Here is a 17,087-nt window from a genome sequence, read left to right as displayed (position 1 = left end):
CATCAGGAACACCTGTTAATTTCAGATTTCATCTCCAGCTCCTCCTCAAGAGGGGTGGTTGAAATTCTTTCCAGTAGCACATAAACAAAGGCCATCCCACCTGACTCCTAACTTCAGGCTCATTCCAGAGGAGCACAACAGTCTAACGGGCCGTGGCCGCGGAGTCAGCTGTCATAACGCAGGAAAAGGGACGGACAGCTTTTGAGAAGGGAGAGTTGCAGGCATGGTGCCGGGAAGGTTTCACATACCAGCGGGATCCAATAAAACTGCAGATATCGCCCCCAGCTGATTGTGGGCAGGTTATTATTTTTTTTTTTTCAAATAATTTAAAAATATATTGATTTATTTATTCACTTTGGCCACGCCGGGTCTTAGTTGCGGCATGCGGGATCTAGGTCCCCAACCAGGGATCGAACCCGGGCCCCCTGCGTTGGGAGTGAGAACTCTTACCCACTGGACCACAGGGGAAGTCCCGTGGGCAAATTATTTACAAAAGTCCTGTGCAGAAAAGAGCAAAATAAACCTACATGTGTGCCTATTTCTAGAACCGGAAAATACAAAATGTTAATGAAATGTGCTTTGAAGTATAGCCACTAGTTTGTTTTTTTTTTTTTTTTTTTGGTGGTACGCGGGCCTCTCACTGCTGTGGCCACTCCCTTTGCGGAGCACAGGCTCCGGACGCGCAGGCGCAGCGGCCATGGCTCACGGGCCCAGCCGCTCCGCGGCACGTGGGATCCTCCCGGACCGGGGCACGAACCCGTGTCTCCTGCATCGGCAGGCGGATTCTCAACCACTGCGCCACCAGGGAAGCCCCCTAGCCACTAGTTTTTAACAATTCTGCAGAGGTACAGGAAAGTACTGCTATTGACAGTACGAATGGCTATGGCTCCTTTCATGGAGAAATCTTTAAAGTTAAAGTGGGAATGCTTTGGAGGTAAATACAGTCAACCTTGTTCCCTTTCAACTCTGACGGTAACCCTTATGGTTGTCTGTGCTCCTCAGAAGAAAGGCTTAACAGACTGGCATCAGCTTCGGAAAACAAGACGTTACATAGCCACAGGGTTCGATTAAATTGCTCCTCTGAGGTCTTGAGTTTAGCAGCTTAGGGGGAAAAAAATGCCCTTTTTTTAAATGACAGTGTTTTGTGAATAGAAATTGCAGGGGGAAAATGGTTTCTGCATCCTACTGTCTTAGGAAATGAGGAAGCTGCAGAAACGGCTTCCTTGCTCACGAAGGCCTATAAAAGGTCATCGTGGGGTTCGGTGCTATGAAGCTCATCTCCGGGCGGCAGACACCGGGCAAGCACGGTGGGCACAGGGCCAGGCCTGTCTGAGGGGCTCAGAGTGCGGGAACTGGGGGTTGGTGTATGTGTTAAACCAGTGATGTCCACTTAGGGTATTGAGAGGAATTTAAAAGGCAAACCTTTTTACCCCTGAGCAACATAACTGAGCACATCTCAACTGCTGCAAAATGTATACAATTTTTAAAAACTGCTTCAGAATATTTAGGATTGATTTCTGAGACTTTGGGTGGACTTTGAAGAAGTATAATTTTTCTACCACATGAAATACTTCATGTCTAAAATGCTGATAATTAAACATACTTATTCAGGAATGCTGGAAACACTGTCCTGGCACTTGGAAGAGCTGGCTTTCCTGTTCCGATTTATAAACCTCCACGAGCTGGCAGCCGGCCTCACACAAGATTTCTTCCCCCCCGAGCTCTCACATCTCTGTGTGTGTGTCCCGTTCCCGTTCCCCCCCCGGGCAGGGTGTCTGCTCTGGGGACAGCCGTGCTCCTGCACCCCGTTCTGTGTCACCCCCTGCTCTACCAGTGTAACAGGGTGATGGGATTCGATGGCACAATTAACCAGCTGGTATCAGGGGGGAAAAATGGCAGCAGGGAAACACAGGCACCTGCAGTCTAATTTGCAAATCTGTCCAATATCCTACTATTGAATCAAAATGCAAATGGGTATAAATAGTAATGTTTTTATAAAATGTGCCCCCCGCTGCTTAGAAGAGATGCAGTGGGGCAAAGCTGCCCACTGGGTGAATGCCGTGGGAAACAGGGAACTCCAGGTCTGGGAAGCCTTCATGGGATGGTTTTAGTTAGAAAAGAGGTACCAGGACGGACCTCTTGCCCAGGGGTTAGATGCTTGTGAAGCTTTCGAAGCTAGCAAGTGATGTTCTGTTCACTTGTACTTGTCTTAAGTATCAATTTTATTCCTAAATATTCTGAAAGAGGAAAGTATATATATATATATATATATATATATAGAATAGAAAGCTTAGAAGAAGAAAATAAAAATCACCTCGCAGCCAGGCAGGAGTTTTCACGCAGACGCGCCGTGCAGGGAGGACCAGGTTCCCTCACCGGCCCCCTGCTTGCTGTGACACTGCTGTGATGACCGAGCTACTGGCCCTGCCTTTGCGCCGCAGGAGGATTATTCAGCAGGACGGATCCCCGTGGACCAGCCAGAACAAAGGATTAGCAACCCTTTCCTCGTGCCTGGTGGCGTTTCCTGGATTCTTCTCACCGTCCAGCACACCCCTTGGTCCCCCGCTGCTCTATCAGCTGCCACCCCACACAGATCAGATTCGTGCTGCCGTTTTCCTTTTTCTTTTCTTTTTTGGTAACCGTCCCCCCTTGTGTGTGGCCCATCTGTACGCCTATTAGAAACCCAGGGCCTCTGAGGAGAAAAGTTAACAAATTGATAAGTCACCTCACTTGTGATCTCACAGCTGTTCAGTCCTTGAGTTCCTTTGCCAGAGTTTAATGAGCTACCGCGTTTTCCAAAGTGGTGGTTTCCTGGCATCTGTCTGCCTTCTTCAGGGTGAGAATGAACACTCCCTGTCACTAACTTACCTTTACAATAACATCCCATCTCTGAGCATAACCTTTGTGATAACTAACTTCAGCTTACTTTTGGCGATTTATTAAGTTCTGGAGGATTTGATTTTCCGGAAGATTACAGTGAAGCAAAGATGTAAGAGAGAAGATAATTCAGTTAATATAGGAAAAGAAGGAGACTACTTTAATGATTTCTAGGAACAGCATTACCCACTTCCTCTTCCACAGTATTTATTAAACATCACATATGTATCAGTTATACTACGTGCTAAACCGGCAACATGTCTTTTTAATACCTTTATGAAGCTAAATCGCTGAACATACTGCATATATTCTTATAGCCCCAGAAATTGCTTGTTCTGCTAACTGTTGTACATTATGTACTCTTTTCCACATCTGTATTCAGAGTTTTATAGCTGGGTCTTCAAAAAATGATCTAGTGTATTTATATCCTCATTTTGCTGTAGGAACATTAGTATCAGCCAGTGTTTAAGACCTTCCATAAATAAACGTTCTTTGGCCTATATCGATAACTCCCTTAACACCTAACAGTTCTCTGGTGGGGAAATTATTTGCTCAGTCCAGCCTAAAGTCACCACGCTGCCCTGTAAGTTTATATCTTTTTTTCCATCAATACCAGGGTCAGAATCTGCCTTTGGAAATTCGGGCCCTCCACGTGGTCAAGGCGACTTCCTTGACACGGAATAGGAGATGATTCAGTAAACAGTTTTGTCCACGTCTTTATTGGAGTATAATTGCTTTACAATGGTGTGTTAGGTTCTGCTGTATAACAAAGTGAATCAGTTACACATATACATATGTTCCCATATCTCCTCCCTCTTGCGTCTCCCTCCCTCCCACCCTCCCTATCCCACCCCTCTAGGTGGTCACAGAGCACCGAGCTGATCTCCCTGTGCTATGAGGCTGCTTCCCACTAGCTAGCTATTTTACCTTTGGTAGTGTGTATATGTCCATGCCACTCTCTCAGTTCGTCCCAGCTTACCCTTCCCCCTCCCCGTGTCCTCAAGTCCATTCTCTACGTCTGCGTCTTAATTCCTGTCCTGCCCCTAGGTTCATCAGTACTGCTTTTTTAGATTCCGTATATATGTGTTAGCATATGGTATTTGTTTTTCTCTCTCTGACTTACTTCACTCTGTATGACAGATTCTAGGTCCATCCACCTCACTACAAATACTCAGTCAACATTTTAAGGAATGTTTGCAAAGTGTGATCTTCAAATCAGTGTTGAACTTAAATTCCAAACTTGGTCTCCGCGCAACTGTTACACTGACTTGTGTTTTGGTGCAGTGCCGTTGGTCTCCACTGACAGCCTCCAGGAAGACAGCCCAGGGAGGCTCATCACTGCGTTTTACCATAAGGAGGCCCCCTGGAAACAAAATCCCAGCGGGTCTTCACGCCAAGAGTAACAACTGGTTTGTTCAACACAGTCCTGACCAGGTTTCCCTGCTAGAAAATTCAAGCCAAATTGTGGCCCATCCCTTCGAAGTATGGGGCGGGGGCGGGGTGCAAGGCCACGTTGCCGCCCAGCTCAGGGGGTGCCTCCTGAGTGTCTTCTCTGCGAATGATGCCCCAGGACCATGCACACAGGGCATACCCACTTTTAAGATCTCGTTCTTGCTTCCTCTTTTTTCTTCTCATTCTTTCTTTATCCATCCTTGCCCCCTCCTGTCTGAGAGTTTTGTAATAGTGTTGTGTTCTGTGTGTCTTTGTGAGCTGCTTGAAGTCCTTTGTGGAATAAGGGGCAGCATAAACTAATGTCAGAGAGAGAAAAACAAATACCATATGCCAACACATATATATGGAATCTAAAAAAAAAACAATGGTACTGACGAACCTAGGGGCAGGTCAGGAATAAAGACACAGACGTAGAGAATGGACTTGAGGACGCGGGGTGGGAGGGCGAAGCTGGAGCGAAGTGAGAGTAGCATCGACATATATGCACACTACCGAACGTTAAATAGTTGGCTAGTGGGAAGCAGCCGCATAGCACGGGGAGAGCAGCTCGGTGCTCTGTGACCACCTAGAGGGGTGGGACACGGAGGGTGGGAGGGAGACGCAAGAGGGAGGGGATATGGGGACATGTGTATGCATATGGCCGATTCACTTTGTTGTGCAACCGAAACTAACAGGGTATTGTGAAGCAATTATACTCCAATATGGAGTTCTATTAAAAAATAAAATAAAATAAAAATAAGTTACAGATGCAAACCTGTATTGGTTGATGCCCCTGGCGTCGTTTACACCCATGCCGTAGCACCCAGATCTCCACTCCTGGAAGTGGTGGTTGTCTCAGATTAGATATATTGGTGTTTAAGCTGGTGCTTCTGTAAAGTCAGAATATGGCATGAAAGCGCGTGTGTGAAATGAGAGTCCAATATAGCTAGAAGCATATGGCTTCCACTGTGAAATATTCTTTCTCTTTTCCCAGGGAGTTTTGGAGAAATGTACAGGAACATATGTCCAGTACTAGGATTCCCTGCCAGATTTTTTCCCTAAGTTGTGGTTTGACATTTCAGATCATTAAGTGGACACATCTGTCCGAGTACGTTTTCCTTTTCAAAAAAAAGAAAAGAAAAGAAAGATCATTTGCAGACAGCTCCCCGGCAACAGAGGCAGCATTCCCAGTGTGCCCTGATGCAGTTGGTATTCTCAGCCCTGGGATCAGGCACAAGTCACCCCACAGAGCGGAGAGCAGCCGTCTGTCCATGGCTGTATATCCCCTGGGTGTCGAGCAAAAATAAAGAATTCATTCTCCTGTTTGTTTTTAAGTCTATATTGGTGAGTAATTCTCGGTAAATCTGTGGTGTAGGGGAAAGAATCTTAAAGGCTTCATTTCTAAATCTTGCCTCTGTCACTAGCTGTGACTTTGAGCAAATCATGTGGTCTGGCGGGGCCCCCGCAGGACGATTCAGGTATGAATCGTGTACGTACCATACGAGCCAGTAGAACTGCATTTCCTCAGCCTGGGATGAAATGGGATCACAGTAACTAATACGAAAAATACCAGTTGTTTGGCTCAAACCCACTGTGCTAGAATTTTAGGTCCCTCAAATTCTTCCCAGCCAGCTCTGGAGTCAGCTGTTGGACACCCTGGGATCGAATCTCCCCAGACTCCTGCACGCAGGGGGGCTTCCTGTTGCTGCCGATCAGCCAGTGCTCCCCAAACCCTTGGCCCGAGGCCCCTGGTGCCACTCTCGTCCCCACCACAGGGACAGAGTCTCACCCGTGGAGCCACTCTGGCACCTGCCACCTGTGAAGTACCCGTCTTCGTGGAGAGCATGCCCTTCACACTTGCTTGGCTTGTGAGTACACAAGATAAGCCAGCGCATCAGTGGGGCGGCAGAGATGGAGCTGTTCTCGAAGCCGTCGTCCAAGGTTCCCGCCCCAGGGTTTTTGTACACTATCCACGGTTGCTGCGGAGGCCAGCAACCGTGTAACCTTAGGAAGCCGCTGGCCGTTTGGAACTGTGAATTCCAACTGCGCTGTGACTGTCTGATGGTCACGGACAGCTGAGCTGTCATGGGTAAGGACTGGACAGCTGACCCCCACTGCTTGTGGGGATGCCAGGAAACTGCCTACCAGAGGAGGCTAGGGGAAATGGAAATAGGACAGATACAAGCTTTTCAGAGAGCCCGGGGCCACAGGAGGCCACCAGCGACCTGGGCAGATAGCGGTCCTGCGGCTTGTTCTGTGAAATACACAAAGCAGTGGTTTTTGTAGCTTCCTGCCTTAGGAATCAGCCATGATGAGCTAGAGAATTTCTGGTCCAAGTCATTCTGCTTTGCTAAGAATTTCCCCCTTTTCTCCAACACATTGGTCACTTGGACATGAAATAAACCTGAGCCCCTCAACTCTCTGCCCCAGAGGAAGAAGTTGAGATGCAGCTACCCGGTTGGAACCAGGGCACTTGCTTAAAAGCTTGCACACGTGGCCAGCATGTGGTTTTTAGTTTAGATTGTGCTGATCGGGAGTGCGGACCCGGTAGAGATTACAGGCGAGAAGAGCTAAAGCCACCCATCGTCCCTGCCTTCATACCGTTCTGGTTTCTTGCCTCCCAAATGTGGCACCATGTGGAGCGTGCCAGAGCAAGCATATATACCAAGAGTGGTCGTTACTGGCACATAACCTAGTTTACACCTTTGGAGTTATTTCCAAACCGTACAGAGGTGAGGGAAGATGGAGAAATTGGGAACACACTCTCTACCACCTCTTGTCCCCTTGTCCTGTAGGAATGCAAGGTAGCACGTCCAAACCTTCCTTCCGATGGACGGCCTGCCCAAGCAGTCCCTGGGACAGGAAGGGGTCCCCTGTGGGCCCCCTCTCGTCTTCACTTTCCCCCTTCCTCCCCGCCTTCATTCCCTCTGTTCCCAACTCCTTGCAGTTTCCCATTCAAAGTCCTCATCTGGCTCCTTTCCCCAAGCTGTCATCTTTTGCCTTAGGAATCAGCAAGTTCCAAATCTCCTTCCATGACTTAAATATTTTCACCAATTCTGGTGTCTGTTGTAAATCAAGATCTGTGTCTGTCCCATCCAGTTCTGCTTCTTTAGGCCCAGTGGTTAGACTCAGGGAAGAAAACTGTTGCCTGAATCTCCATCAGAGCGTTTGCTTGTTTTTGCAGTTTCGGGGAGGGAGATCATTTAGATCATTTGTCCCTACCCTTTCAAAATTAGACACACCTGCCCAGGTTAGTTTCTCTCCAGAAACACTCATCGCATCTTCTTTCAAAATCTGCATCCCTCCGTTACTGTATTTTTTAACTTGGTACCCTGAGAGAGCATGTGGCCCCTCCCAACCTTGAAAAGCCCTCTTTGTTGCCGAAGGCTACCATGCCCCGACCCCCTTCCCCATTCCTGGGGTATCTCCAGGCCACAAAGGGCAGGGGAAAGGGGGAGGGGACAGAGCTCCCATCACATAATGATAAGCTCGATGTGTGCCTTGTATTGACATTATATTCAATGTCAGTATCAGTTCTTAGACCTTAGATCAATTCTTAGCCATTCATAGACAGGTATAGCTAGTGTTTTTTCTTCTTCTTTCATTTTACTTTTAACAAGATTTCTTACAAACCCAAGATAGCCTAGGTTTATGTCCTGGCTTCATTACTTTCTAGCTGAGTGATCTTAGGCAGTCATTTATCCCTGACCTCAGTCCCCTCATCTGTAAAATGGGGACATTAATAGCACTAGCCTCCTAGTGATGTTGGCGGTTAGATAAGTTAATAAAAGTAAAGCACAGAGAACAGTGCCTGACACATAATAAGTATATGCTGGTATTTGCAGTTATACCGCAAGTGCCCTTTTTTGTAACTTTTCCTCTTCAGTTTTTTTCATATTGTAATTCTACCTTCCAAAGATATGGATCTTCTGTCTACTCATTTTTTATCGGAATCACATGCACACAATTCACTGTGTGCTTTTATCTTTTCCTCCCCACTTCTTCGGTGTCAGTACTTCTTAAAAATCATCCTTCTGGTCTCACCCTCACCTCATGGCTCCAGGACGCCTTCCTGCCCACCTGTCTTGAGGTTGAACGAGGGCCACCTGTCAAAGCACCATGGTTTCCCCACTGTCACACGCAGAGAAAGTGCAGATATTTGCTCCGTGTCTCGCGGTGGGCTTCATAAGGGCAGAGACTGTGTCTGCTCCTTGATGCTGAGCTAGTGCCTCGCTCAGAACGTAGCAGGTACTTACTACTCCTTTAACAAGAAAATGCAGATGTAAGAAATAAGATTTAATGGACTCCAGACTCAGTCTGTATAAAAACCACCTCTAAGAACACAGACAGTTGAAAGGGAAGTAAACACCCGGAGAAAACATTGTTTGCATCTCTCTTGGGCCAGGTCCTGTTTCAGATAATGGTGGTATAGGTTATCAAGCTGATAATGTTAATTGCTGCATTCATGGTTTTAAATTTAATCTTGGGAACAAGCTCTTTTACTCCTCCATGAAAAGCTTTGGGATTAAAAAAAAAAAAAAATCTTTCCCTTCCACTTACCAAGGAGAAGGTAATAGGCACCAGATGCTAGTTCTGAAAGCTAACTCCTGCAGAAAGAACATGGGTCTCAGATTGTTCTCATTCATCTGTCGTGTTCTTACTGTCTTGTTCTTCTCCCATAACCACACAGAAGAAAGTGGGTGTCTGTGTGTACATACGCACATACATGTGTATACACGTATGCTTGTATATGCATAATATACACACAACTGTACCTCGTTCTTGGGAGATAGGTTCCAGGACCCCTTTGGATACCAAAATCCATCCGTGGATACTCAAGTCCCTTATATAAAATGGCATGGTATTTACATATAACCTATACACACCACCCTCCTGTATACTTTCAATCGATTATTTATTATAGCTAATACAAAGTAAGCACTATGTAAATAGTTGCCATGGAAAATTCAAATTTTGCTTTTTGGAACTTTCTGGAATTTTTCCCCAATATTTTTGATCCACAGTTGGCTGAATCTTAAGATGCAGAGCCAGCAGATATGGAGGGCCGACCGTGTGGGGAGCCAGGGGGGTTCTTTCCACCTAGAAAAAGGTTTCCGGCAACTTTATTCCTGCTACAGTTATTTGAAGTAATTTTGCATAAAACGGTTAAAGACCCTTCTTTAGTCAGTCTAATAACTCGAAACACTATTAGAACTTTGTTTATTCATCCAACAGTTAATTTTGGAATGTCTCTCGTATGCTGCACTTCAGCCCATTTCATGTTTTTTCTGAATGTTTTAGCCATATTAGAACAGGACAGCTTTCAAACACAGTTATACAGTGGTTTATTCACAGCAAGTGAAATAAATCCCTTGCACCAGAAGCTCAAGTTTTAAAGCAGAAAATAAACTGAGGTTGAAGTCATGGAAAACAAACCTTAATACCATCCCCAGCTGAGAAGCATAAACTCATAAATTAGTTCTCTTTGTCGCAGTAAGTGCTGGTTGGTGAAGAAGTAGCTTGAATATGAGTAACTTCATCTCATAGGAGCTTCTCTCTTCTGCCTTGGGTTTCTGTTAAAATATAAAGTGTATTTCATTCACTTACCTTAGTTAAGGCACTAATATTTAATCCAATCAGAAGACGTAGCCACAGTGAGTTTGGAACCAAACATTGCCGATTACCTCTGAATAAATACGATGAAATGTTCCTTTTGTAGATGCAAGTATTGGCATTATGACGAGAACCTGCTCACGGCCAGCATCGTCATCGTCTTCCATAACGAAGGGTGGTCCACCCTCATGAGAACAGTTCACAGCGTAATTAAAAGGACTCCAAGGAAATACTTAGCAGAAATCGTGTTAATTGACGATTTCAGTAACAAAGGTAATGGCTATGGAAATCGACATTTTGTCTATAAAATAATCATTAGCAATTGCAAAAAGGTGATCTCAAAATAGTCTTCAGAAATTAGTAATTAGCATCTATCGATAGCATCTATTATCAACAAGTTGGCACTGTGCTGAACATTGTATGTGAATTATTTTGTTCTGACAGTAAGCCTTGTGATACATATTATTCATCTTCATTTTGCACTTGAGGCTCAGAGATGTTAAGTCAATTGCCAGCGGTGACAGAGATAGTAATTAACAGCTGCATCCAAATCTATAGGCTCATAAGTCTGTGTATTTAACCACGGTCTTATACTATACCAGTTCTTTGGGCATTGGGTTTTATAAAAATTTAATCGTGGAGGTAATTTATTGAATGACTGAAAAAAACGCAATGGCATGTATATTGTAATGCCACCCAAAGCTCCGTCCAAATCTATATACTGAAACCTATATACCTGTTTAATAGCTTGTATTTTGCATTTCAGTGTATTTTGAATTTGACCAGAAACCATGGGCTATTTTTATTTATAAAAGAAAGTACCTACTAAAGCTTATTTTGTTCTAGATTTGATTTAGGATATTGCATACAAGGAAATTGTGTTTTATGTTTTACTCTCTTTATGGAGCAAGCTCTAACACATTTAGGGAGACATCGGTTAGTCTTGGTTCAGCTTGGCTAGAGAGAGATGGAGCAGTGATTTTCCAGATAAGTGGGGGTTTTTAAGTTAAATTTTTTTCTTCAAATAGATCCGTTGTTGTAAGCTGAATATATCTTCTTATTGACATAAATATCAAAAGATAGATAATGCTATAGCTCAGACCCCAAAGCAGCATGTAATTATGCTGCTAAAACCCAAGTCTGGGCAGTTATTTCTTCTTCTTTGCTTGTCATAAAACTGAGTTGAAACCTTTGAAAACTGACCAAAGAGCACAGACAACTCAATAACAACAGGATATCTGCTTTTTGGCAAATGAGTTTTGCAGAGAGTTTTTGTGTATAAGTAGTGATACCACTGGATATAATGTTAGAAAAGAAGTCAGAACATGGGCAGCATGAAAATACCATTCAAAATGGCTTTACAAAAGCTTCCTCCAAACTTAATTTAGAACTCTTGCAGTCTGGATAAACCTCTGCTGTTTTTGCAAGGACACAACCAGAATCTTGATCTTGTATACATATATTAGCATGGAGAGAAACAGAAATATGACCTACCACTTGCTTCAACTAATCATTTTTAATTACAGCAGGGAATGTATAACTTTAAATTTTCAGTCATCAAATGCCTTTAGCTTAGACATCTTGGTTGCAATTTTCTACAATGGGATCATTTTCATTAAGAATACTATTCCTGGGCTTCCCTGGTGGCGCAGTGGTTGAGAATCCGCCTGCCGATGCAGGGGACACGGGTTCGTGCCCCGGTCCGGGAAGATCCCACGTGCCGCGGAGCGGCTGGGCCCGTGAGCCATGGCCCCTGAGCCTGTGCGTCCGGAGCCTGTGCTCCGCAACGGGAGAGGCCACAACAGTGAGAGGCCCACGTACCACCAAAAAAAAAAAAAAAAAAGAATACTATTCCTGTCTCAAATAAATATTTGAAAATATGTTTTTAAGTGATATTGTTGGTGCCAACAATGTCTTAGATTTAGCAAAACTTAAGTCTACAAAAACAACTTGGAGAAATCCCGTGTCTATGATTGTACTGAATTTAAGAACCATTATGTTATTAATACAAGTTAAAAAACTCAGAATAGTCTTTAAAAAAAAAAAAAAAAAGTGAAGATACACCAAAAGGTGTTTCCCATTCTAAAATCTTGCTTTCTTGCTTGGCCCGAGGAAAGAACAAAATTGGGGGCTTAAGTGTTTTGTACAGTTTAATTTTTTTGTGATCAGTGCTTCTGTTGTTACAAATCTCTAACAGCCTCTTGTAACACATTTTAAAAGCAATTACATATAGGGTCTGCTTAGCTTACAGCGTGGGGAGGGTCATTGACTGGGGCTACTCTTGGACAGAAGTACAGAAGGTCTTTAATTACTCTTCCCAATTTCAAAACACCCTTGAACATCTCTCAGTCCTATCCTCAAACTATACAGCATTTGGTAAATCTGACTTAAGTGAAAACTTGGATTGTTTTCTTTCCCCAATATATTCAGTAATTAAAACTCTAGGTTATAATTTTTCTTTTAAAGACAAAATACTTAACTAATTTATATAAAACCTCACAAAAGAGCTGGCTGCTCAGAACTCTCGGGTTTCTGGAAGTTACGATGTCCTCAAAATGTAAGGGGCTGGGGCCTTTGAACAGAGAACACTCCTCTCCACCTGTGCACTGGGCAAAGGGCTACAGGGACCACGTGTCCTCCTCGCAGCACTCAGGGAAGGAAGCTGCGGGAGCACTTCCGCTCACAAGTGCACATCATTTCCGCCGGCTTCTCATTGGCCACAGCAAGTCAGGTGGCCCAGCGTGCAGTCCCGGCTGGGGCTGGGGAGGATTGATCATTCCCCAGCAGGGGCCGTGCTCTTTCGGGGCACTGATCTGTCCACCGTAGTGAGACCCAAGGGCAGCCAAAGTCATCTTAACTAGAATCTAAATTTAAAGAGCACACCATCAACTCGTTTCTGGCTGCAACAATTTATTTTAGCCATATTTAGATCACATATCCAAAAAAGTACCTAATGCAAGTCAGACGGGGCTTTAGAAAAAAAAACTTAGGACTGTACAGAACTAAAAAAAATAGGAAGGTAAGAGCTTTTTTAAAAAAAAAAAAAAAAAACAGCAACAAAAAAACCTTATATTGAAGGGAAAATTACCAAGACTTTCTGGGGAAACATTGTAATTCAGCATGAGAATTTTATTTATAATTCTCATTAAAACTGGACACCAAAGTAGAGAATGGAAAATTTTTTCTTCTCAATTTTGAATACCCATGTGTGGGTATCTTGCCAATTATAAGCTCCTTAAAAATGAGTAAAGTATTAAGTGTACAGCCTGATTTGCCCATTTAACCACTGGCTCATCACTAAATACAGCTGTTTTGGGGATTGTTTTCGTATTCATGGGCCAAAATTTTAAACAACTTAAAAATAATTTTTGTGTCTTCAAGAAACATCTTTAAGGATCCAGGAATTAGTTGTGGCTGTGATGAGTCAGTTTCATTGGCTCAGAGTGATACAAACAAAAACTGTTCTCTTGCAAACTAGGAAGCCAAGATGGAAAGTTTGGCAAATGTATCTTGTTTTTATAACACAAAATTTTCTCTACCAAACTGAAAACATATATGTGTGTGTGTGTGTACATATATACACATGCATATGTGTGGAAATTATATATGTATTTATTACATAAATATGTAAAGATTTATTTATAAATATATACATACACACATATATACAGACACTTGATGCTTAAAATACAGAGAAAATGGGATCTTTTATTGTTACTTGCCAACTGGATGGGAACTATATTCATCACCACACCAAGACTACTCCCTTCAACACTGATTGTAGTAGAAAGATGGCTCAGAAACAAATATTAACCTATACCCTGTGTGGATCCCGAAGGCCATGTAATGTTATTTATAGGCAGTACATCTTCAGAAATCCCGAACCACTGCTTCTTCCAAAAGCAAAAAAAGTATTGTGCCTGAAAGCTTCTAGATATGATATTAACATTTGATTTTTTTCAGTTTTCATGTCAGTCGGCATAGTCATCATTTATTTAATGTTTAGAGAGAGGTTTGATAATTCTCAGGCTAGCTAGTTCTCTGTAGGTATATTAAGCTCAAAATTTAACTCGAGTGATACACTTCACCCTACTTCCCTATACATTTAACATTCAATATGGTCTGTGTAAAATTACTGAGTATTCAAAGGACCTGTTGCCTATCCTCATTTCTTGAGAAAAATAATAGTTTAAGTGGGGACTTCCGTGGTGGCGCATGGTTAAGAATCCGCCTGCCAATGCAGGGGACACGGGTTCAAGCCCTGGTCTGGGAAGATCCCACGTGCCGCGGGGCAACTAAGCCCGTGCGCCACAACTACTGAGCCTGCGCTCCAGAGCCCACGAACCACAACTGCTGAAGCCCGTGCACCACAACTACTGAAGCCCTCGCGCCTAGAGCCCGTGCTCCGCAACAAGAGAAGCCACCGCAGTGAGAAGCCCGCGCACCACAATGAAGAGTAGCCCCCGTTCCAACACACCTAGAGAAAGCCCGCACACAGCAATGAAGACCCAACACAGCCCAAATTAAATTAGTTAATTAAAAAAAATAGTTTAAGTGCTTTATTAGCCATAAATATAATTTACAATGTTGAATGAATTTTTTATTCATAGAACACTTAAAGGAAAAACTGGATGACTATATTAAGCTGTGGAATGGCCTAGTCAAGGTATTTCGAAATGAGAGAAGAGAAGGTTTAATTCAGGCACGAAGTATCGGTGCCCAGAAGGCTAAACTTGGACAGGTAGGACACATTTGATACCTATTATGTCAACATTTTGGATTCGGTAACTAAAAGTTCCATCTACATTTTTAAGTACCCATTTAATCTTTAATTTTTTTAAATTGAAAATGCTACCTTAAACAGATAACTTGTATATCAAAATTGACTCTAATAGCCAGTTTACATTAGCATCTAATTTTAAATTGTACGTGATACATGTCATGCTGTATGTGACTTTTCTTTCACCCTGCCTCTTTTTTTTTTTTTTCAGGTTTTGATATACCTCGATGCCCACTGTGAGGTGGCAGTTAACTGGTATGCACCACTCGTAGCTCCCATATCTAAGGACAGGTAACATTACCTTGCTTTTTTTCTCTCCTGGTTGAAAAGTAAACCTCATCCTAGGACAAATAATGTTCCCATTCTTCTGATTCCTGTTCCATTCAGTGCATCAAGTTGTATGTTGAGCATTATTTCTGAGCTAGTTGTTTCCCCTGGGTGGATCTAGGTGGCTACTTGGGGCTGATTCACATGCGGGCAGTTAGACGTTTGGGATAAGCCTAGGGCATCCCACTCAGAATCTTCTTCCTCTGGCTACAAAAGCTTTGCTCTAAGAGTAATATTAATTGTTCCCGCACACTGTGGTAACATTCTAAAGGCTTGAAGGAGCATGCTTTGGAGATCTGCCTATGGGTTGTTTTATGCCCTTTGAAGTGATTATTTTACACAGTAAGGGCCAGCTCTTACCTGTGGCAAGACCTTGGCTTCCCATAGGACCTTTAAAGTGTAGAAGCAGACAACTATCCTACGGAAATGTGGTGATCACCAATTTACAGCAGGTCTGAAACAGTAGGTGGGCAGCACCAGTTTTCTAGTTCCCAAAGCCTTCCTTGCTTTTAGTCCAGAATCCTGACTATTTCAGAATCTAGAAGAAATAAGACATGTCCCTGTGGCAATGGCCTGAGTCAGAGGAAGAACTTTGGGAGGATTTTATCATCAGAGCATCTATCAGACACGATTTCCACGTGCTGTCTGATTTAACCCTCGCAGCAGCCCTGCAAGGTAGATACTATTACCTCCTTTGTACGAAAGAGGCTGCTGAGGCTAAGAGAAATTAATTAGTTTGCCCCAAATCAGGCAGCTTATAAACTACCCAACTGAGATCTCTCTGGGACACCTTCCACCGCATACTTAGAAATCTGAGAATCATAAGGAGAGAGAACCAGCCTTCACCTCTCCTGCTGAAAGCTGGCAGTCCTCGGGGTGGTGAGGGAGGTCATACCACAGGGACCCTCCACTCGGCCGTGGGAGTCCACTGTCTGGGGGGAATGAAGTACCTTTCCCCTGTATCAAAATTCTAAGCCCCATTGATTTTCCCCTTCTCATTGGTCTCTAAACATCTAAAAAGCACCTTAACATGACTGTAAAAACCTGTAATCTCCATTTTAGGATATGCATTCTAAAATTCTTTCTGATAAAATGAACGATGGAACAAGCAGGTTACCGATTATCTTTGTAGAGCCGGCTCTCCACCCGATTGGTCATATAGTTCTAGCATTTTCATGAAGCCCACATAAAACCTATGATATTTTTTTGCTCCAGATTCTCAGGCCACTATTTATGTGTCCTTCAGCAGGTTCTGAGGGATTTTTTTCCTTGTTTTTTTTAAAAAGCAGGAATACAATACAGTACTTTTGTGTGTGTGTGTGTGCAATAAAAGAAAAGTTGTTTTTTCCCAAGAAAAGAAGTAGGAAAAGAAGATCAAGTAAATGTACAGAAACAGATTTTCCCAGTCATTGCTTCCAAAGAAGTGGAAAGCAGCAAAGCGCTGGGAGCATTGCTGAACGTGTCGCAGGTGTTACCTTTCTACACACACACTCATTCTTAATGGAGGGGTAAGGAGGGAAAATAGCAGGCAGGGAGATCTGGTAAATAATGGGAACTTACCAAGAGAGTGTTGCCTGTAGGACCACAGTGAAAATGAGGAAATCCTATGAAGTTCAGGTTCATGGCTCTTTGTCCGTGGCGTGTGTCTGTGAGCCCAGGGACAGCTCCTCTCTCCTTCCCTTAAGAAAACAGCCTCCTTAACTTTTCAGAGCATTCATTCACTTCCCATTAGATATGAAAATCCCCCAGTGGGGGAGAGAAAAAGGCAAACCCACAGTGACAGGAGATCATCTAGTTAGGCATGCTCAACTAGTCAGTTTGGGGTTCTTACATGCTTTTTCATTTTCTGTAAATGTTTCAGAACCACATGCACTGTGCCTCTGATAGATTACATAGATGGGAATGATTATTCCATTGAGCCACAGCAAGGTGGGGATGAAGATGGTTTTGCGCGAGGGGCCTGGGACTGGAGTTTGCTATGGAAGCGTATTCCTCTAAGCCACAAGGAAAAGGCCAAAAGAAAACATAAAACTGAACCTTATCGGTAAAGATTACTACT

The 17,087-nt window shown here is 43.5% G+C and overlaps 1 protein-coding gene across 4 annotated transcripts in view; it reads left to right on the top strand.

Annotated features, from left to right (window-relative positions):
* Positions 1 to 17,087, top strand: part of GALNT7 (polypeptide N-acetylgalactosaminyltransferase 7) — a 118,117-nt gene that overhangs the window by 80,751 nt on the left and 20,279 nt on the right. For 2 of the 4 annotated variants that reach the window (XM_059071075.2, XM_067040057.1), the window contains exons 3-6: positions 10,028 to 10,194; positions 14,532 to 14,662; positions 14,913 to 14,992; positions 16,890 to 17,072. In XM_059071075.2, coding sequence (XP_058927058.1) covers positions 10,028 to 10,194; positions 14,532 to 14,662; positions 14,913 to 14,992; positions 16,890 to 17,072 — 561 coding nt within the window. The remainder of the gene's footprint in view (positions 1 to 10,027; positions 10,195 to 14,531; positions 14,663 to 14,912; positions 14,993 to 16,889; positions 17,073 to 17,087) is intronic. The other 2 variants (XM_067040056.1, XM_059071074.2) reach the window with 1 other exon arrangement.

This window comes from Kogia breviceps, chromosome 8 (assembly GCF_026419965.1).
Source record: "Kogia breviceps isolate mKogBre1 chromosome 8, mKogBre1 haplotype 1, whole genome shotgun sequence".
Classification (NCBI taxonomy): Eukaryota; Metazoa; Chordata; class Mammalia; order Artiodactyla; family Physeteridae; genus Kogia; species Kogia breviceps.
Note: the sequence above shows the minus strand (reverse complement) of the source record. Positions and strands in the feature narration are given on the sequence as shown.